The following is a 22,241-nucleotide window of genomic DNA, read 5'->3' as shown; positions in this document are numbered from 1 at the left end:
GAGTATTATTTTCCTTGAGTCTCAGAAGAAGATTAGTGCAATGCTTCACTCTGTCTCTGGCTCAGGAAGAGGCAAGAGGCCTTGGTGGCAGAACTATCGTCATCACAGCAATGTGGTTTATGAATTTGCAGAAGTTTATCACCCGATTCACAACTGAAGTCTCTTCGTTTATGACAACATTTCAGAGAAAAGGGAAGCACCATTACCACAATCCTCTGTGTAGTTGTGGGGGGCGACCTCTCCCAGCCGCAAAATAGCAGATTTGCGGTTACATGCATACAGTGAAGACCGTGACTCGATGCATTTGCAGCTGGAATTCACAGAAAAATTCTCAGAAATGTTTTTCATTACACAGCCCTCTTATCTTGATGTGCTACTGGTTGTTTAAGGTAAATGAAAAAAAAATCCATGCAAATATAGGTTACCTTTGACATTTCAAAGACACACATTCTGCACAGTGATGGAATAAACAAGATGTGCTTAGAAGTGCTCACGTACAGTAAGGGGTTATTCAGATTCACTGAATTACTGCAGTTTCTTGCATTTCACCATCATCCAGTCTCACCTTTGCTGCAATATGTAGAAGAGATCCACTAATTATTAGTGTGTCAAAAGATAATAGTTCAGCTTTATTACCAAATTATCATCTGATAAAAGGACAGCACAGACGCATACAGGGATAAACACATTGCAGCTTAAAGTTCTTCACACCACTGTGCATCCGAAGTGGCAGTAAAAGTTATGGTGTGTGGAGTTTTTGTTGCCTCAGATGTTTTTAACCTGGTGCATGCTGCACAAATGGCCCAATAAATGGCACATAGCAGTTGTAGAAACTGGAATTGTGGTCCGCAAAAGAACACAAAAAGAAGAAGTGAGTAACTGCATGTGCAAACCAGAGGGACAAATTAGTGACTTAGTCCATCTCTACAGACATTAAATCACCGTTAGTACAGGTTCCCAAATGGCACATAGATTTTCGAAGGAGTTTTCTGTAACCATTTGAGAAAATGAGGCTTCGACACAAAACTTTTCAAGGACCAATACATAGCCATAGCTGCCTGCGTGATGGCTCAGAACAAGAAGTGCTTTCACTCTGCTGATGGATGTTGTTGCAAGAGTATTGTTACCGGGATCACTGAAAAGGTCTTGCCTCTCCCTTTATCCAATTAAGTAACAGTGGACAACAATGAGATGGAGCACTTTTCTGCAGAGAATGGAGTTTGTTTTAGTCATGCTCTAAGGTTTCCGCCGGGGTCATTCAAGGTTCTGTTTCATTCCCCTGGAAAACAGATCACAAAGTGCTGGCCTCTTCACAACCTCACCCTCGCTTGCCTTCGAAGATGAATGGAAACTTTCGTAAAGGATATGGTGTTCGTGACAAATGGCCAAAGTGATCATCAGGTTTCGGTACAGTATGTGTGCAAAATATCCCAGTCGCTTACTTGGTAAACACAGAAATGCAAATTACAAGGGGCATCAGGGTTAGGTAGTCAAGACCCTCTTAACTGAGACTGAGCCACATCCAGTGTTTCAAGGTAGAGAAAAGAACAGTACATGTGCATGCCCCTTTAAATATGTTGTTATAGCCAGGCAAAGTAGCCTATTTTAATATGGAAATTTTGAATAGAAGTGACCCATTACTTGGTTTGCCACATCTCAAGCTCTGTCACGTGGACATTGATTGTAATGCTCCTATTGTATACTGTATATATAGCCTACGTAGAATCATGTCTGGTCATTGTTGATCACAAGATAACATAACTTTTGCAGCCTTCAAATGGAACTTGTGAGCTTATGGTTACGAAGAGGGAAGTGGTGGACACGAAATGCTTGTTTCAATGGCAGCCTTGAACATTGCAAGCTAATGGCCGCTAGCTTACTCTGGGACATGCAGATGCAAAGTAAAAGGATGAAGCCGTTGGGAATTTCAGCATCATCCTCACTGTGTTTCCATCACAGTTTTTTTTTAAAGCAATATTTTTGAAATTTCAATTAAGTTTGTGCGTGTTTCCATGGAAAGCTGTTTTTCGAATTAGCTGTGGCTCTCGTAAAGTCTGGTCTTGCAATAAACCATTATTCTTTTAAATTCTCGTCACTTCGCTTTGAGGAGGACTGACTTCAAATGAACTGGTCACCTGACCCCGTGTGTCATCTCCATTAACGCCGGTGACAGGGAATTGTGAAAAAAAGTGTTTCCATTGCACTTTTGTGATAAACTTTAACAGCGATACATCTGAAAAACCACCTCATGAGAATGTACAAATGTTTTAACGATATTTGAGTTTTTTTTTTTTGCAAAATGTAGGTGCTTCCATTACCATTTTTTTATTACTATATTTAGGTTTTGCGCATTTCTAGGGGTAATGAATAAACAGCAACTGACTTCTTAAAATGCCCTAAATACATCGCAAGTCATGAAATTGAACCTCACCAAAAAATCCAAATTACCAGTTTGCCAGTACCACAAGAGGGGTTTATGCACATGCACTTTTGTCATGAGTGTGATGAGGCCCAACCAGAGGGCTCCTAGGTTACTGTTGCTAACATATTTCCAGTTAAAAAAAAAGGAAATCTCATGTAGTCAATAGAAAAGTAAAAGTAAAAAATGTGCATGTAGCTTTAACAGCACCTCGATATATCCACGTGCAATCCTTCTCAGAACTTAAAGAAAAAATAAAGAAACATCTCCAATGGATTTGACTGTGTGGATGACCGCAACCAGTTAAAATACTTTCATATGTTCAAAGTTAAGAGAAAATAATAGAGTTTCCAATATATTAACCGTATTCAAAATGTTTCAGTAATGTTGTATCAAAACAATGCTAAAAACAGTGCTGGTAGCCTTTCCATTTCTGTAGCTAAGCTAACTAGCGTCAACATGGTAAGTGGTAGCCTACCAATTGGAGTAGAGGTTAAGGATAACCTAACAGGATTCATAAGCAAATATCCTGCATAGTCCTTAAACTGCACTACGCAACTATTGTAAAAACAGTAATAATGATAATAAATTAAGTGATTAAGTGATTACCAGATCACGCTCTTACACTTCCAGTTCTTCTTTGATGCGTGGTTAGGGCGCTCCTATTTCACCTAGCATGACAAATACTCGCTAATATTTCCTGATTGATCACTAATTGAAGCAGACCAGCCTGCCTTCGCCTCATTTATTCATAAATTACAAATCTCTTGTAAAGTCTATGTGCGACGAGTTGTACCATTTTTTGGCGTGAGAAATGTAATGGGTGGCGTGGGAACCTGCGTCATGTCCATTACATTTTTTTTTTTTTCACGCCATATGAGGCTTCTCTTTTTTTCTTATGGGGCAGATGTATAGATGTCATGTATTCTGTCCACAACCCTGGTTCTCTGTTGCCTGCACGGTTGTTTCCTCTTCTGTAGCCACACTTGTGGGTTTTATGTTTTTTTTTCACTTTTTGAAGAATCGTGAGTAGAGTTTCATTGCTAAATCTACATGTCGGTTGTGTAGTTTGAGCAACCCAGCTCCACAACACAGTATTACAACTGAAACTAACATCCAAAAACACGCACAGCATATTTATTTAAGTAATATATGCTAAATATGTTTGGTTAACAAACATTGATGAGAAAGAGAAAAATGTGTGACTTACTCTCAGTCCTCTCAGAAGTTGTTGCACAGCAGAATATGCACCTTTTTTTTTCTTCTTTTTTTGTGTGTTTGTTTGTTTGGCAGCTGGTTTTTAGATTGGTGGTTTACATAGCCAAATTTTATTTCAGAAGACTTTGTTGACACCTTCTCCCAGACATCCACAGCTTCTTCGCCTGTATCCTGAATTCACCTTCTTGCAGCGTGTGTGTGTGAAGGAAGGCGGGAAATGTGACAGACTGTAACACAAAACTTGAGAACGGGTATGGTGACTGGTTGCGTTTTCCAAAAGGACGTTTTTCATCCACTAACAGTGGTCCTGTGATAAAATGAACCAGACAAAGCACGAGTAATTTAACTCTATCACACAGATGCGCTCAATTATTAAAATCCATAGTCTGACCTACCAGAGTCTATTTAAACCAAGTAAAAAAAGAAGTGAATGTAAATACAAACCGGACCAAATTTTAATAGTGGTCTTTGTCAGGAGCACCAAAAAGCTGTATTTTAGCAGATACGATGTGACAGTGTTGTCAACACTTAATAATTATAAGTGTTAATTTATACTTTATACTTAATAATTATAAAAACATGCTGTCTTTCATAACCAAGTCACACAACATGTGACATGATGTATGTATCATTTGTGCATCAGCTGCGATTAACCCAGACACAGTAAACAAAGGAGACAGAAGTGAAGCAGACGACCGTAGCCGAGTGTGTTAGACGCTGGTCTAGACGGCAAGCAAGATCCTTCCCGTCATTGTTGGTTGGCATTGAGGGGCTGGAAAACAGGAAATAATCTGTGATGAAAAACACACAGCTATGAGCATTAGAAAGTCAAAGGCAGATGAAGCGAAGTGAAGCGTTTGGAGGAGTGTTTTTAACCTAAACAGAATGAAATTGAAATTCTAACCCTGGCATATATGCGTGTGTAAACAAAGCTGGAGAGATTTGTGCACTTTTACTTGCAGCAAAAATGAACTCAGAGTGCACCTTCTGAATTTTAACAAATTACCCAAGATTAAGTACTCGGTATGTATTATGCAAGTTTAGCAGAATGAACACAGAATTTCAATCTTTATTTTGCAACCTGTGCTTAAAAATTCGCCGCAGGGCCGTCTTCTCAGTGGTCTCTTGCGCCATCTGGTGGATCAGTTTTAAGCGCTATGTGTGCTTGTCGTTCTGCTTTTAACTTAAAAATTAAACAATTTTTTCATCTGATTTAACTCAGACTAGACTCTGAGCAGAGTCAAACTGATTTGATCACTACACCGTGCAACTACTGATTTACAGCAAATATAACATTTCATTGGCTATTTAGGACAATGAGATGTCACAAATAACTTTTGGAAGCAGATTGGAATCAGTAACTATGGCACCTTTATATTGTAAAATTATATTTTTTATATATATATATTTTTAAAAAGACAGATCAGTCTAAACACATAATAAAAGACACACATCCAAAAACAGCACCAAACTACTAAATAGGGCCTATTTCATATTCAGTGTGGTTATGGTGGAGGGATCTAAAGATTTCTGGTAAATGTTCTAGCAGGTCAGTGATGCTTATAGCGTCTGTCTGGCAGTAACATGAAGGAGTGGTGGGCTGGGTGTGATGGGTCCTCAGTGATCAGGATGACTTTCCTTGTCACTGAGTGACTGTACAGTTCACATAGGGGTGTTTGGGTTTGGGATGACTCAGTTATTTTGCTGAGAAGTTTGCCTGATTAACAATGCAGGAGAGTTTTGTTTGATGGTGACAAAGTTGAACCAGGCGGACATAATGAAGGTGAGAACTGATTAAATGTTTGACCTGTTCACCAGTGTCAAAATAGTGCTGCTGACATTGGAAGTCCACATTTTCCTGAGCAGGTGGAGGCGCTGTTGTGCTTTTTTGTACACAGAGTCAGTGTACTGTGTGAGGGCCAGACAGGTGTTCCCCCCTGTCCCCAGATAGGCCTGGACCTGCTCCACCAGCTGACCCTGCATACTGAGGGGCTGGAACAAGGGTGATGGGGGTTTCCCTTTGGCTTCACAGCACAGCTTCTTGGTTTTCAAGGTATTAAGCTCCAGTTTCCTGTAAATGTTTAGACCAGGCTGTTGACAGTCTCTTGATATTGGGACAGGATGTCCATCAGGTGGGCCACCAGGGCTATGTCGTCTGCATATTTCAGCAGTCTCATTCCTTCTCAGCTACAAGAGTTGTTGTTAGTATAAACAGAAAAGAGGATTGGAGACAGTCCTATGTTTAAAATCAGTGTACTGGATTTAAAAACACCTGTTTGGGTCCGTCCTTTAATCCATAAAATCAGTGTGTGGTGGATCTGAGGGTCAGAGAGGTGGTATAGCCGGGTACCAGTACAGTATGTACAGTAGTGTATGTAAACATTAAAATCACTTTAATGTTTAGACATTAAAGTGATGTATATAGACGTTTATATTTGTGTCTATTTTATTTTAAATGTATTGAATTTAGTAGAATATGAGCAATGGTTTTCATTGTAATATTATAGCTATTTTATTACTTCCCATAACAACAGCTAGATTGATGCTCTTCGCCCCCCCTCACTTCCGGTATTCGACAGTCAGGTGATCGGACGTCACATTAGCCACTGCTGGTTAGCGGCGGAGCTGGAGAAATAGCTGCTTCCCTTATAACCCATTTGCTTGGATTAAACATGGAAATTGGAACCGAAATTAGCAAGAAAATTCGAGTGAGTACCAATACGGTTTGAATTTGACGGGTTTGTTTGCACGCGTTACGTTAGCGTAGCGCAGGCGCTGATTGCTAACAGTAGCTTGCTGGCTGAAATTTGTCAATCGGTGTGAACACTAACATTATCCTGGCAAATCTAACTGTTTGTACGGCCGGGTGCTGTACGGCTTCACATATCTAGCTGATAGACGCGTGCAGGGGTTTTTATCTTTGAGGAGATTGCCTCTTTAATATTGTCAGTTACTGGGTTTTTGCTAATGAATCATGTCAGCGTGGCTAGCATGCTATCCATAATCTGTGTTGACACTATCAACCATCCTGCACGTTTGCTCTGTTTCAGGCTGCTATCAAAGGCAAACTCCAAGAGCTGGGTGCATACATTGGTAAGTGAACAAAAGTGCACTCGTAACAACATCTACTCTGGTCTCCGCAGTCAAACCATCACTGAATGTGTTTCCTGTCTTTTTAATTGTAGACGAAGAGCTCCCTGACTATATTATGGTGATGGTTGCAAACAAGAAGACTTCAGAACAGATGACTGACGATCTCTCTCTTTTTCTTGGAAACAACACTATTAAGTTCACAACCTGGTAAAAAAGCCTTTATTTCTCTTTCTTCTTTAAGGATCTGTGATGGAGCGTGCACTTTTTAAATTAATCTGATGATTTCTTTAAGGCTACATGGTGTCCTGGAGAAATTAAGATCTGTTGCAGGAGGTAAGACTGAATAATTCAACAAAAGAGAAAAAAGTGTAATTGTTTTTGAGTGTTTTTTTTTTTTTTTTTTGCCTTCTTTAATGTGCTGAATATGTTGCTTTCTTCTCTTGCTTGTGTGCGTGTTTCTTTTAGAGCCGGCACCTCTCAAATGTCAGCTGCAGTCTGACAGTGCCCCTGTAGCTGGGAAAAGTCGATCCTTCGTCGGTGAAAACAGCAGAGCAGAGGAGCTGAAGGTGTTGACGGTGTCCAGCTCACGCTCTGACAGGACTGAAGCCCGTGTGTCCAGTTCTGCTCACGAAAGCAGGTCCCTAGTGGCGTCTTTATATTCATATATATGCTCACGTATGTGCTGTTTGCATTTCATTCTCAAACTCAAATATATCTGTCGTCAGGAGGGGGGCCTTGGAAAAGAGTTCCTCTCGACTTACCTCCACGGTTAAGCCCCTCATGGAGCTGCTACCCTCTGAGGCCGTTATCGACATCAAACCAGAGATGGACGACGATCTCATCGCCGAGGATCATCTGGAGATTGGTAACAGTCACGGTCGCAGACCAACCGCTGAGATCTACAGACCCGGGCAGAGCAAGTTTAGATCGGTAAATTCTGTGGACGTGAGTCGTTCCGTAGAGGGATCCTCTCATAGCAGGCAGCAAGAGAGCAGAAGCAGCAGAACCATCACAACCGGATCCAGCAAGGTACTCTGACACTTTCTTATAAATCAAATGATTAATAACTAATGCTTGCTTCTGCCTCAATACGTGTTATTGCTGTGTTCAATAAGGACACTAGCATTGTGCTAGTTATCAAAACAATGTTGTTCCTGTGCCGCTCAGCAAGACGAGTTTTCACGGAAGAGGAAGGCGCCAGTAGCGAGTTCTGTCGTGCGAGTGAACAGAGAAGCAGACGAAGACAGTGACGATGGGGAGGAAGACGATGTGAGCTACGCTGGCAGAGGCCTGTCCAGCAGAGTTTCCCTCCCCTCCAAACCAGAACGGAAGTAAGTGTTACTCCTCGTATCATGTTCAGGATCAGTATTTGGTGGATATTTTGTAAATAAAAAGCCTCATGGATTTATTTATTCAAGTGCTTAAGCCACAGATACCACAGTTTTATTTCAGTTAGAGAAAAGAAGTAAAAAAACAGACAGTTACTGTTCTTTGGCTTTGACAGTTGTTTGTTTTGTGTCAGACCTACTCTCCCACCAGCCAAGCAAGCCAACAGAAACCTGATACTCAAGGCCATCTCTGAGGCGCAGGACTCTATCACCAAAACTACAGCCTACCCGACAAGTATGTTACCCCTCCACCGTACATTCAGCGTGTTCACCTTGGCACGTAAATCTCTACTGTTATCACTCTGACATTGACATTTCCCACAGTACCTCAGAGGCAGACAGTTCCTGTGGCGCCTCGCACTCGCCTGGCCTCCAGTGAAGAGATGACTGCGGCCATCCAGCTCGTCCAGGAGCACCTCCACAGCCTGGCCCCCAGGGTGCAGGCCTATACCTCTGCAGATCTCCCTCCCTCCAGAGCATCTGGTGAGTATGACGTTGAACAAAGCTGCAAGAGCTTCACCGCCAAGTAGATACAGTAGATGCACTGACTGACATGTCTTTTCTCATTGTGGGGTTCTTTATGTGCTTTATTAAGAATGAATAATGAGTCCCATCTTGTTTTTAATGGTGATTTAATGTTTAAATTTTGCGTTTTACTCGCAGCTCCGACCAGATCATCGTTAGCTTCACGCCTGCAGTTGGAAGGGAATCTTGAAAGAGAGCAGAGTACCTATGGTTAGTATTTTATGGGGCAGTTAATAGACGAATGCTTGACTGTTAAAAGACTCGTAAGCATTCCCTCTGTTATTGATGCACGCAACTTTTAAACAAAGTATACTTTGGAATCTCTGTTAACGTATTGGATTTTGTGGCGCGTCTAGGCGTGGAGGCCACTGTAGGAAACGAGGGAAAGCCATTTGACACACGCTCCTTCATCATGAGTCGGCCACAACTGGATGAAGCTTCAGCAAGAACTCAGCAGCACGTCCAGTCTGCCATACCACGCACAGTCCAAGCCAGGTGCCACACAACGCTGCATTTCTACGTTCTTTGGTCTCTTTATGTCTTACCATACGTGCTTACCACTTCTGAATTGTAGTATTCTCAACTCCTGTGTGTCTGAAACTAGTAAGGAGAGGGGCGACTCCGCCAGCCCTAAGTTCATAGTGACATTAGATGGCGTACCGAGCCCGATGGGTAACGCTCTAGACGGTGACATGGAGCTGGATGACGTGAGACCGCTCTCGAAGATGACTGAGGCGATTGGCCACGTCCACAGAGAGCCCAAAGTCAGCATCCTTCACAGGCTACAGGGAGTAGTCACATCAGCAGAAGGTGTGATTTCTGTTTATTTCTGTAGCTTATCTTGTGAAAGACTGGTTTAGTCCTGTCTTATATCTCACTTTACATTCTGTCCTCTTAATAGATAACATGATGGACATTGATATGGCAGACGACAGTGACGTTCCTTTGAAGAAACAGAGGGTTTTGGAGCGCTGCAAGTTCTGGCCCGTCTGTAAAAGTGGAGATGAATGTCTCTACCATCACCCAACGACACAGTGCAAGTAAGTAGCACTGTTAAAAACAGCTGAAATGGTTAAAGTTTTTATCACTTCGGATCATAACTGATGATGGCGTTTATTGTTGTGTTCCTTCAAAGGACGTTTCCCAACTGCAAGTTTGGGGAGAAATGCCTTTTTGTGCACCCTAATTGTAAATACGATGCCAGGTGCACAAAGCCAGACTGTCCCTTCACTCATGTCAGCCGCAGGAGCGCCGTCGCTCCTCCACCGAGACCAGGTACTCTCTCTTTTCCTTTGTGATTAAACACTCACTGTTTAGCCTCTCTCTGCCTCAGCTAATGCAGTTTTGAACACATATATCACATGTTTTACAACAAGTTGGTCTTAAAGTACTGCATACCATATATGTAAAACAGATGGATAAATGATCTCAGGCCCTGTGTGAAAAAGTGTCTGTCCCCCTTGTTAAAACATAACTTTATCACACCTGAGTTCAATTTCTCTAGTCAAACCCAGGCCTGACTACTGCCACACCTGTTCTTAATCAAGAGATCACTTCAATAGAACCTGGCTGACAAAGTGAACTAGACCAAAAGATGCTCAGAAGCTAGACATCATGCCAAGATCCGAAGAAAGAAATTCAGGAGAAAACGAGAAAGAAAGTAATCAAGATCCATCAGTCTGGCAAAGGTTATACAGCCATTTCTAAAGAACTGCAGGTCTCACTTGCCTCAGTTAAGGTCAGAGTTCATGACTCCACAATAACAAAGAGACCGGACTGAATGTAGATCCAAAACCAAAACCACTGCGGAGCAAAAAGAACATAAAGGCTCATCTCAGTTTTTCCAGAAAACATCTTGATGATCCCCAAGACTTCAAAATACTCAGTGAACTGACAAGACAAAAGTTTTTTTTCTTGGAAGGTGTGTGTCCCATTACATCTGGCGTAAAAGTAACACCACATTTCAGAAAAAGAACATCACTGCCACAGTAACGTGTGGTGGTGGTGGTAGTAGTGTGATGGTCTGGTTGGAAGACTTGCTGTGATAAATGGATCCGTGAATTCTGCTTCTACCAAAATATCCTGAAGGAGAATATCCGGCCATCTGTTGGTGACCTCAAGCTGAAGTGAACATCTGCAACATGACAATGATCCAATACACAAGCAAGCAAGGAGGTCCAATTCTGAATGGCTGAATGAACAAATCCAGCTACAGACCTAAATCATATTGAGATGCTGTGGCATGACCTTAAAAAGGCGGTTCATGCTGGAAAACCCTCCAATGTGGCTGAATTACAACAATTCTGTTGAGATGAGTTGACCAAATTTCCTCCACAGTGCTGTAAAAGACTAAATGAAGGTTATCACAAACACTTGATTGCAGTTGTTGCTGCTAATGGTGGACCAAACAGTTATTGTGTTTAGAGGAAAATCACTTTTTCACACAGGTTTGGTTTTCCCTTAATAATGAAAACCTTCATTTAAAAACTTTATTTGTGTTTACTTGTGTTACCTTTGACTAATATTTCAATTTGTTTGATGATCTGAAACATGTAAGTGTGACAAACATGCAAAAACGTAAGAAATCAGGAATGGGGCCAACACTTCTTCATGCCACTGTATGTTTGGGCTGGAGAAAATTGAGAATTTACATGTACATGGATAGATTAGCCACCACAGACAAAAAAAAAAAAGTCTCCGACCGCACAGAATTAAGCAAAGAGACCAACATGTGATGTGTTTAATCCTGCTGCATCAAATTAGTGAATCCAACTCCCTGTCTCCACCCCTAACTGGAGTCTTTGTATTCACAGTAGTGCCGCCAGTGCAGACCACTAGTGTTTGTCGCTTCTTCCCCGAGTGCAAGAAGATGGACTGTCCATTTTTCCATCCCAAGGTTAAAAACTTATGTAGCTTTGATTATATAAATTATTGTTTACTACATAAAAGATTTGTTGAGTTTTATATTTAGATTAATTCTGAATCTATATTCTTTTATCTACAGCCTTGTCGTTTCGCGTCGCAGTGTACACGAACCGGCTGCACCTTCTACCACCCGTCCACAGCCGTGCCTCCGAGACACGCACTGAAGTGGACAAAAACACAGAGCAGGTGAACAGAAAGTCACGTTACGCCGGCTTCTCGTGTTTTACTTGCGTCTCCTGCGTAACAGAACCGCCAATAAATAATTTACAAAAAAATCTTACATTAAAGCCACAATTTTATGTTATGTCTAATTTGGTTATGTGAATCATTCCTAATCTTTATTGTGGTGTGTTATTGTTTAAAAGGATTTCTTTTTAAAAAAAGGACTAAATGAAATACTTTCTTTTCTCTCTCTCTCACAGCTAAGTGATTTCAGGGAGTCCAAGGATAGAAGCCAGATGGTCAACTTGTGAAGACGTGGAAGATATTATCCTTCTTTGTGTTTGGGATTTCATTATTAGTTTTAACTGTTGTTTTATTTCATTTTAGTGTATTGTTTGGACAGATTTTTTCTTTTTTTTTTTTTTTTTTTAAAAAAAAAAGAAGTCTTTTGTGAGTTAAGCTTTTCTCCCGGTGTGTTAAAAACATTAAATACGGCACAGTGACGTTTACAATGATGGCATCATTTGTGTCTTTTTCCTTTTACTCTTTTAGCAGCATATTATTGGTACTTTCTGCACATACACATGGTTCATTTACATGAAGTCACCAAGTCAGTGGGAATAGTTGGTGGCTATAGCTTTCGTATAGGTGTAGTTCTCTACATTAAGATAAAATATGGTACAAGCAGTTTGCACTGATAAAATGTGAAATCCTAACGTACTGACACTTATCTTTATCATTAAGAGCCAGTATGAGTCATTTATATTCTTTAAGTTAATTACAGTATTTTTGATCTATGAACAATAAAAACGGTCTTTGTTCAAAGCCTGTAGCATTGATTATTTCATCTTCCTAAACATAAAAAATAAAGCCATTTACAACACTTCAAATACAAGCCACAAACTTATTTTTCCATGCATGCTAATTAGAACGTTTCAGAGATTTTCCTATAGTTCTTTCACATATTACAGTGGAAACTTAGCTGGAAATAGCTAGAAATGCACCAAAGGGACTTTACGCCTTTACGCTATGTGGCAAAACTCGCTTACAAGTCTGATGCTGTTACATATACACCAGTATTAATCCATCAAACATTTAACAACTTAAAACTTGATGACGTGTTACTACTCTCAAATATTATGTATAAATTTTAGGACTGTATAAAAGCGTGCTTTTACTTTTTTTTATTATATCTTATTGAATGAAGGTTAAAGAAAAACAATAAAAATACAACACTGTAGTTATCTGAATATTTGGTAAAGGGATTGAAAAAAAAAATACAAATAACTGAATGAAAGGATCCAGTGGCAGTGCTGTCCTCCACATCTGAGTGCGGCTCCAGTTTTCGGCCGCTAGAAGTCGCAGCTCTGCGCGCACAACGACGTCACTTGAACCGCGTTTAAAACCCTCGTGTTTCTTGCTGCTGGTCGCCGGGTGCGGTGGCGCGCGCCTGTAATCCAAGCTACCGGGAGGCTGAGGCTGGCGGATCGTTTGAGCTCAGGAGCTCTGGGCTGCAGCGGACTATGTCGATCGGGTGTCCGCACTAAGTTCGGTATCGATATGGTGCTCCTGGGGGAGCCCGGGACCACCAGGTCGTCTAAGGAGGGGTGCACCGGCCCAGGTCGGAAACGGAGCAGGTCAAAGCCCCCGTGCCGCTCAGTAGTGGGATCGCGCCCGTGAATAGACGCTGTAGTGCAGCCTGAGTAATACAGCGGGACCCAGTCTTTTCTTTACACTCATCACTGAACTACTTTCACAACCCACTCATTCAACATGATTTATTTACGTCACACATCAGCTCAGTCTATGCTTATTTCTCTTATTCTCGTCAAAAACCTTCACACAGCAGCTGCCCTGCTTGTCCTGCACCGCCTCCCCCTGGAGCGCACCTGCAACTACCATCAACCACTCGTGAATTGCTGACGGTGCTGAGTTTAACCACCGTCTGATGGCATCGATTTATTCTGATAATCATCAGTTTGAGTGAACCAAATGGAGACTGACTGCATGTGTCTTCGCTGCTGTGAAACCCACACAGACTAATGGTTTGCTTGTTAAAAACTTGTCTTACCTGGAATAGATCACAGTAGCTGATTAAGTGTGATTTCCTAGTAGTTCTCTTTTCATGGCTGTGATTGCTTTGCAGATAATAACGTATGCATTGATTGAAGACCAGCTTTACGGAGGTTGTGATGAGGAAGTGTTTCCACATGTCAAAAGAGGTGAGACACTATGAACAATACATTGTCACAGAAGGCAGTACAGCCTGAAATAAAAGCAGTGCACCACAGCTATGCAAAACTCCACAACATTAAAACCCCCCACATTAAATAACAGTCACCATATCCTAATTGCTAATTCCTAATCAATTTGCTTTTCTGATTCTGATGATTCATATTGTGGCAATTCAGTGTTCTACTGGGAAACTTTTGGACCTGGCTTTTTTTTTTTCTTTTTTTTTTTTGTGTGACTGTTGCTTAGACATGTACCACCCACCTAGGCCAGACCAGGCAACCCCACCACCTAGAAATGACGCTCCTTGGTGGCAGCAGCCGCCCCCAGCAGGACGCTGCCTGACACACAAACACAAAAACAGTTCAGGGGCACAAGGTGTTGACCTGGCCTCCAAATTCGCTAGACTCCAGACTGATGAAGTATCTGTGGGATGTTCCACAGTGGCCCCTCAACCTCACAAGACCCAAAGAACAAGGGTAGCCATAATGTTATGCCTGATTGGAGTGCTTCATTTCAGTAGGCACTAAAAAGCAGATCAGATTAGATTAGATTAGATCCAAATTTATTTATAACACACTCTGCACACACATACACAAGCAACCTAAATTAAGATGCGGTGCACTACATCTATGTTTTTCCCCAGATTATGGTAACAAGGTGAAACTCCCTTTTTTTTTTTAGACAAACAGGTGGACTTTACGGTCAACCTTGCACTTCTTGTTGTGACAATACCACTACATTTTTTCATTTATATTTTAACAATCAGTTACATGTATCCACAAACAGTTAACCTGTGCCTGACTGATTAACATAGCTCAATATCATCTCAGTACTACTTAACACTCCAGCCTATAGCTCACAAACGGTGACTTCACAAAGACTAACTGTAAACAACAGCAATGCGCACGAGCTTCTTGCGTCGTCTTTTAATTTGAAGTAAAAAATTGAACTCACAGCACAGCCCTGGCTTGTTTCTTTTCCAGTTATTCGCAGGCAGAAGAGAAAGAAAGAAGAAGATTGTTCAAGAATTTGCTGCTTATTAGAAACCTCCCACGGTCATTTCCAAGGAAGGGAGACCACGAATGGGGGCATCTCAGCTTTCTACCTAAATAAATGGCCGTGAGGGTTTTTCCAGGCAAGCGAGGCCCGATGAAGAGGAGTGAGCTGTCGTTAAAATTCATCGCAACAATACTTATCAGCTTTTACCAAGCTGGAGTCATGTTGTGGGTGTTTTTGCGAGCGCCGTCGACGCGCCCGACTGAGCGCAGTAACAATTAGAAATTTCTGGGGAGCCGAGAACTCCGAGGTCACCTAAGGTCAGAAGCGACCATTTAGATGTTTAGTTGCCGCTCCCGCTCTATATTTGTACCGCGCTGTGTTCTTGTTAAAGCTGAATTTGACTAATCAGCTTGTTCCCTCTCCTTTTCTTTTTTTCTTTTTTTTTACAGTCTCGGCTCTTTTTGGACGCCGTTAAATGCCAAGTATTAGAAATGTCTGCCCTTGCCCAAGCTCTTCAAAATTCCTGTGATGGTGGAACATGTTTTTGTGTGGGAGGGCTGTTCTGCCAAGCAAAGCTGTTTTAGTCCTGATTCTTTTTTTTTTTCTTTTTTCTCACAAGTAAATCTTGTTCTTGCACCACCAAATGCTATCTCGTGACGAGGGCAAACAAGAAAATGGACCAACAAGTAAAAGGGCAGCTTTGGATCTGTCACACTCTTTCAAGCGCGCGTGCGCGCGCGGAGGAAGATTTATCTGTTTGGCGCTTAAAGTCATTGCCTCCAACATTTTTTTTTATTCATGAACAGCTTGTTCTTTCCCCCACCGCGACTATTTCACCTCCTCGGAGTGAACATTTTTTTTTTTTTTTTTTTTTTTTTAGAAGAAGACTTCTCATCAGCGTCTTCACCCTCGGAGTCATTTAGAGAAAAGGGACATTAAGGGAATTCTGAGTGGGGTTATGGGGAGCCCCGAGGGCATTTTGTCAATGCTGAGGCTGCGCTGCGCGGCCTCACATCACTCACAGCTGTGGCCAGCAAAGCGTGGTACAGCTCTGGAAACCACCACGAAACGTGTGCAAATACGCGCGACCGAGCCGTCCATGTGGAGTTTTGGGATGCGCTCCCCTGAGGGTTAAGTCGAAACGCGGCCCAAGAAAAAAAGCAACAAAAAACAAACAAACAAAAAAAAAATGAAAAAAAATGAAAAAAAAACAAAAAAACAGGAGGGAATACCCAGCGTGCCCACACACATATAGACATACACTTTTACAAATGCTATGTAAAGGTTAATTTAGCGTTTTATTATGGTTTTTATTTTTGTTGTTTTTATTTTTCTGCGGGCAAACACATGAACGAGTTTTCAATTGAGGCAGAGGTGGCACATCGTCTGAGTCTGTAAAACCCACTCTGTGTTTGTTCAACCTGCGAATTCATCTGTCACCGTGTTATTTTTCAGGACTTTACACGATTACCTTATGGGCTACAACTTTCCATCAGACATGTGACTTCCAGTCTAATGCAACATACCCAGATTCTTACCAGAAGCCACATCAGACACAGCTAATTGGGCAGGCAGCTTTACACACATAGTCTATGTGTGTCAGAGAGAGAGAGAGAGAGAGAGAGAGAGAGAGAAGGCGAGAGAGCGCGAGAGAGAGATAAAGGAAGAGAGCAAGAGCGATAGAGTGAAAGAGAAGAAGGAGGAGGAGTGACAGAAAGGGAAAGAAAAGAGGGAAGAAAGACACTCATTACTCATTAAGTGGTAAGCCAACTTCTTCTCAGCGCTCGTTCTGCTACAAAGACTCTCTCTCTCTCAACACACACACACACACACACACACACAGAGACACACACACGTTCTCCAAAACACAAAGCAGAAGTGGACAAAGGCGCAGAGTTTCAGTCGTCGCGGTTGGCTATGGCTCAGGGCTCTGACAGCAATGACACAAGTTACAAGTCCCCATCACCTGGAAGCAGACCGGTAAGTGAGCGTTTACTTTCTCAGTGAGTGTGAATTTGAACTCTGCCTCGTTACAGCGGCCGTCCACCGTCGACTCACACTGCACAGTTTTGCGGGCTTCAACGAGAACCTGTCACCAGGCGCACTCTCGCCTTGCCTTTGTGGGCTCTTTTCACAGTTTCTCTGACTGTTTCGCACGCACACATGGGCTGGGAAGGCATGACTCGCTTCAAGTGTAGGCTTTTGTCTCTTTCAATTGCAAAAATTCGCCGCTTGCCCAACTTGTGGGAATTCTTCGCTTTTGCAACTGTGGACGTCTCTGGTGGTGGTGGTGGGGAGGGAGACAGGCAGCGTGTCAAGTGCAGCGTGTCCTGTGCATTTCTCTGCATGTGAGACACTGCCCATCATCCCCAGAGCTGACTGGTTTCACGTGTGCCTCTGTCTGAGTGCAGCACTCTTTTGCTCGAAGCCCTTCTGGAAATAACTCAAGTGTTATCTTATACACACGCGCTACAAATAAACGTGGGGTGGGGAGGTGGGGGTGTGTTTTTTCACCGATGCCTTAACAGAGAATTTAGAAGACGTTAGATAATTAATTTGTTATCGCTTTGATGCCCAACTGACTCAGCTCTTTGAGATGGATTAGTTATTACGATACCAAGAAAATCGAGTGTTCAGGACATGAAACAGGGTGTGCGTTTCACCTAACTGATGACTCAGCCACTCCCTGACCCTGCCCTTCGCATTAGGTGTAATGCTGAGCCCGTCTCCTGTCAAACTGCCATTAAAGTTCGCGCATCTTCCATTTTCACGCGTCAGTGACAGAAACTGATTAACCAAATTCACTTTTCTCACAGGTACAGGAACCCTCCCTCCCTCTCCCTCCTTCTCCCCCCCCTCCCTCCTGTCTGCTGTTTATGTCACTGCGCGCACACACTGACTGTGGGTATTTGTTTTTCGGCAGAGCTCCTCAGACGATGCGAAGAAGGTGATGCGGAGGGAGAAGAACAGAATCGCCGCTCAGAAGAGCAGGATGAGGCAGACTCAGAAAGCCGACAGCCTTCACCTGGTGAGGACGCATTTCACTCGTGCACCGCAGAGAGGCTACACTACACAGTTGCAAACCTGAGGCGGAGCCTGGTAGCAATTAATAAGTCACAAAGGGGATAAGTCAAAAGTTGTCGCCTTGAAGGTCTGCGCGGCCTGAAGGCCCCCGGTCCCGGCGCTTGGCAGCACCCTGAGGCCTCTGGGAACGGGCTCGCGCTATATTTACAAAATGCTACCTGACCATGTGGCGATGTGTCATGGCTTCTGTCGAGCTGCACACTTGGAAGCGGCTCTGCGTGTTTGCAGAAGCTTAAGGAATAAATTAGCACGTGTGGGCAATCACTCCCTTTTGCAGCAGAACCCAGCGCCAGGGACTGCAGTGCCAGTTGAGTGTGCTCGGGCACCCGTGCAGCTGAAATTGTGCAGCTGATATCAAGCCCCCCCGAGAGTGTTCCGTACAGTTTTACAAGCGTAATATTAAGAGCATTTATGCAAATGCAAATGGACTAGTTACAGTAACTCTGCATGCCGTCACTTCTCATATAAGCACGTATTGCAGCACGTTGACCACGTATCTGTTTCCTCGTTGAACAAACGCTCTGTGAAGTCACTGCGTTTTGTCACCCTGGTGCTTTCAGAGCAGCTGCTTCTGCGAAGTTTATCAGATTGACTGAAGAGAATCTGACCTTAACTTAAAAAAAAGAAGAAAAAAAAACTTGTAGGCAGTAGTAGATCATGTGTAACTGATGTGAACACACGAGAATCCTTCCCGTGAAGTGTGCTGTGCGTGTTCTCTTTAAAGCATGTCAGAGTCACAGCGAACAAGTGAACCAGGGGACCACAGAACACATTGTGGTTTGGCTTTCATCGTCTCGAAAGATAAACAGGAAGGCGAATTTTCCCTCTCTATGGCACCGTAGCTTATTTCCTGTTTCTTCAGTAGTATTTTTTTCTTCTGTGTAAATGAGCCTGAGTGTTGTATGTCGTGGGCAGGAGGGGAGAAAAAGGCTGTCACTTCTTGTAAAGAGCTGATAGCAGTGGGCTGTATTTGGCTAAGTGACGTAAGTACCGGGGTTTGCCCAAAGGTTCTGTGACAGTAAGGACCCACAGTTCAGCATTAAAAAATCTTTTGGCCACGGTTAGATGACCTTTTCTTTACCAAAGTGGAAGATTTCTCTCCTCCTTTTCCCACACACACACACACACACAAAAAAAATATGTATCGAGCTCTGACGCATAGTTTGCTCCACTTGTACCATTTAAAGGTGGATGATGTGTTAGAGAGACGGCTTGCCTTCGCTTGTTTTGGAAAATGTAACACTCAAAACGTTAGTGTAGTTTTCAGACTGTCGTTGCAGACAGTTTCTGTTATGTTTGAATCAAAACTCAAGTAGATTGGTCCCGATGAACAGTGCCTGCTCTTGACATTTGTTTACATGCTTGTGATACGTATTTTAACGTTTTTATTCCTACAGCATAGAGTTTTGATATATGTGTCCTACCCCTGAGCTACCACGGTCTTCATTAATTTCAGTTTGGTAAATTTTCCCCTCATTTACGGTAAAATCGATCAACTTTAACTGACTTCCTGATTCTAAGAACTAAATGTGGCATCCCACTGTTTTAGCATTTTTAAGTACATAGTACGAATTACTGCTTCAACTTACTGTGAAGAGCACCACACTCTTCTTAATACTGACTTTACCCAGTGGATGCTGTTTTGTAATATAAAAGCTTTGACTTAATATAAAAACTTCACCTCAAAATGGAGGCATGTCACAGTTATTACCAGGCACTTCACCGGTTTGCTGAATTGTTCTCCACTTTAAAGCAGAATGATTCAACCACGAATCCACCTTTTGGTTGATGCTTACGTCTGAGGAAATAAATTTGAAAATGATGTCTGCCACGGATTTAGAAACAAGCATTTACAGCCACAAAACTACAGTGAAAGGCCTAGGTGCTGACCACTGTGAAGGTGACATATTGAGGTTTACTATGTTAGAGTCTCGGTAGGCGTCGCTTTAGGTTTCTGCGCCTAATGCCACGTCCCTGCAAAACGGAGGTTTCCAGCCTGGGAGTGCTGTTGGAGAAGGAGATGCGCGGAGGGAGGGAGGGACATGGAAGTCTGAGAAGGAATCCCCTTGAAGATAAAATAAGAGCACGCCCCCTAGTGCAGGATGGGTCATCAACATTTTACGGTCAGATAGAAAGATCACGGGGACTTTGATAGTCTTAACTGACATTTCAGCATGCTAGCATTTCTGTATTAGCTGCACATAGAAACTGTCGCTGAGCCTGGTTTCAGTAACATTAATTCGTCTGATGTTCGGACAGGAATCAGTGTTTTGAACCATTTCAATTCATCAAAGTCAGAAAGTCATCTTCCGTGGACCGCGGTTGTACAAAGCGGCCTAGCCTAGCCAGCCAGCAGTTCTCCTGCTTAAAGATCGCATTGGAATTCATCGGTGCTAGCATTCGCTTGCTAGCGCTGAACACACTGAACACACTGAACACAAACCTCAAGCTTTCGTTTGAATGTTTGGTCATAAACCACACTTCCAGGTCAGACAAGGAATCCTCCTTAACGGGCACATAAATTTAGTGTTTTATTGAAAACCATAAAATGAAGCTGTAGAATTTAAGAGTCATCCTCTGAGGACCACGATTGTACAAATGATCTTGGCTGTCCATGCAGTAGTAGTTGTTGAGCTGTTCCACACTGACCAACAGCCTGTAATGTGATTCTAAATTGTATTTAATTGAATTTACTACGTTGGAGGAAATAGCCAGGGTAAAAATATCTGTACAAAAACATGACATAATGCTCCGAGTTTCACTTCTGTGTTTCCCAATCTTACTTAATTACACAATGAAACCACTTTTACGACACTAATGGTCGACAGCTCCGCTAAAAATATCCTGTTCCTGTGCGTTTTCCAGGAGAGCGAAAACCTGGAGAAGGAGAACGCTGCCCTGAGGAAGGAGGTGAAACAGCTGACTGAGGAGGCCAAGTACCTGACCTCCGTGCTGAGCAGCCACGAGCCCCTGTGCACCGGCCTGACTCCTCAGACCCCCGACCTCCTCTACCCTCCACATCACAGCAGCTACCACCAGCACATCGCTGTACCACACTACCAGCACTGACGCGACTGACTACTGAAGACGTGCTGCGAAACAGATGACTGACCTCAACGGAGAGAGAGAGACTGACTGGAGATGTGTCTACAAATGATAACCATTGTTTAAACTGGATCAAGGGGCAACATAACGACTGTCTGTGTAGGAACGAGAATCCCACACTTTACCACGCAGTGTTCAAAACTATTTATTTTGCTTCTGCTCATCTCTTTGCTTATGTCGGTGGTTTGTATGTGAACTTAAATGGCTTGATGAGTTGAATTATCAACCACTCTATGTTTACATTGGGAGAAACCTCGTGTGTGTTCAAGTGACTCAGGCAATATTTTTGTAAATTGCTTATTTTTAGGGTCATGGATTGCACCTCTGTCACCCCGTCGTGTTTCTTGTGTGTTTCTCTTGTTTATTAATGAGTTTCAGTGCATCGACTGATAACGCTCAGGTTGCTTTTGACAGATTTGATTGTGGACAAAGAGAATGTAAGGGAGAATGTCCGGTGGGGTGGGAGGGAGGGGTTGTACCAAAAAAAAAACAAAAAAAAGAACAGTTGACAGTGAGGAGAGGAGAAGAATGGGCACTGAAAAAGGTCTTGGCTTGTGTACTGGTGATAACGCCGGTGTGTGAGAAGACCCAGAAGATATATTTATTAAATGTGATGCCTTTTGGACTATCATTTGTGACCTCCGGGGGGTTGTTATTCTTTCATGTTGTTGCTTTTCTTTGTCAGGACAGCAGGGTGGGGAGAGTCTGTATTAGTGCTGATAAGAAGAACACATGAGAGACCACCTAAATATTGTATTTCTCTGCAGAGAGCGTCCCTAGATGGCACTGTTTACCAGTGTCATGGACGCAGTTACAGTAGCTTATATTTATAAAGCAGAAAAATGACCATGCACACACTGTCCCGTGTTGCAAGGGATTAATTTTTGTCTTTGAACGCAACTGAGGCTTTTCTATCAATTCTTACTTATTCCACAATCCAAATGAATGACCTGCTCTGTGTAATGTTTTCAGACAAGGAAATAAGTGTAATAAAGTGATAATAAAGAGTATGTTTATAACGTAGTCTATGTCCAATATATACTACATAATGACTCGGAAGCTTTCAGCGACCGTAACAATGTGAGATG

The 22,241-nt window shown here is 42.6% G+C and overlaps 2 protein-coding genes and 1 long non-coding RNA gene across 4 annotated transcripts in view; 2 read left to right on the top strand and 1 right to left on the bottom strand.

Annotated features, from left to right (window-relative positions):
* Nucleotides 1-6,202: 6,202 nt before the first annotated feature.
* On the top strand, nucleotides 6,203-12,154 carry zc3h14 (zinc finger CCCH-type containing 14). 2 transcript variants are annotated; one of them, XM_047573227.1, is made up of 17 exons: nucleotides 6,203-6,345; nucleotides 6,688-6,730; nucleotides 6,823-6,937; nucleotides 7,023-7,063; nucleotides 7,196-7,367; nucleotides 7,456-7,759; nucleotides 7,898-8,061; nucleotides 8,253-8,353; nucleotides 8,443-8,601; nucleotides 8,782-8,853; nucleotides 9,000-9,138; nucleotides 9,248-9,453; nucleotides 9,545-9,683; nucleotides 9,779-9,918; nucleotides 11,457-11,539; nucleotides 11,648-11,754; nucleotides 11,991-12,154. In XM_047573227.1, exons 1-17 carry the CDS (start codon nucleotides 6,310-6,312, stop codon nucleotides 11,992-11,994), a joined length of 2,025 nt encoding a protein of 674 aa, XP_047429183.1. In that variant the 5' UTR covers nucleotides 6,203-6,309; the 3' UTR covers nucleotides 11,995-12,154. The 2 variants fall into 2 exon arrangements, with proteins under 2 accessions (XP_047429183.1, XP_047429182.1); XM_047573226.1 differs by having other exon boundaries at nucleotides 9,218-9,453.
* Nucleotides 12,155-13,154: 1,000 nt separating this feature from the next.
* Nucleotides 13,155-22,241, bottom strand: part of LOC124998742 — an 18,596-nt gene continuing 9,509 nt past the window's right edge. Inside the window, exons 3-4 of the long non-coding RNA XR_007111096.1 lie at nucleotides 22,207-22,213; nucleotides 13,155-13,453 (exon numbers count right to left, since the gene is read on the bottom strand). This is a non-coding gene — a long non-coding RNA (uncharacterized LOC124998742). The remainder of the gene's footprint in view (nucleotides 13,454-22,206; nucleotides 22,214-22,241) is intronic.
* batf (basic leucine zipper transcription factor, ATF-like) lies at nucleotides 16,772-21,236 on the top strand. The gene is made up of 3 exons (XM_047573241.1): nucleotides 16,772-16,944; nucleotides 17,888-17,992; nucleotides 20,914-21,236. The coding sequence occupies exons 1-3, from the start codon at nucleotides 16,882-16,884 to the stop codon at nucleotides 21,115-21,117; spliced, it is 372 nt and encodes a 123-aa protein (XP_047429197.1). The 5' UTR covers nucleotides 16,772-16,881; the 3' UTR covers nucleotides 21,118-21,236.

The sequence above is a fragment of the Mugil cephalus genome, chromosome 21 (assembly GCF_022458985.1).
Source record: "Mugil cephalus isolate CIBA_MC_2020 chromosome 21, CIBA_Mcephalus_1.1, whole genome shotgun sequence".
Taxonomy (NCBI): Eukaryota; Metazoa; Chordata; class Actinopteri; order Mugiliformes; family Mugilidae; genus Mugil; species Mugil cephalus.
This window is presented reverse-complemented; position numbering and strand designations above follow the sequence as displayed.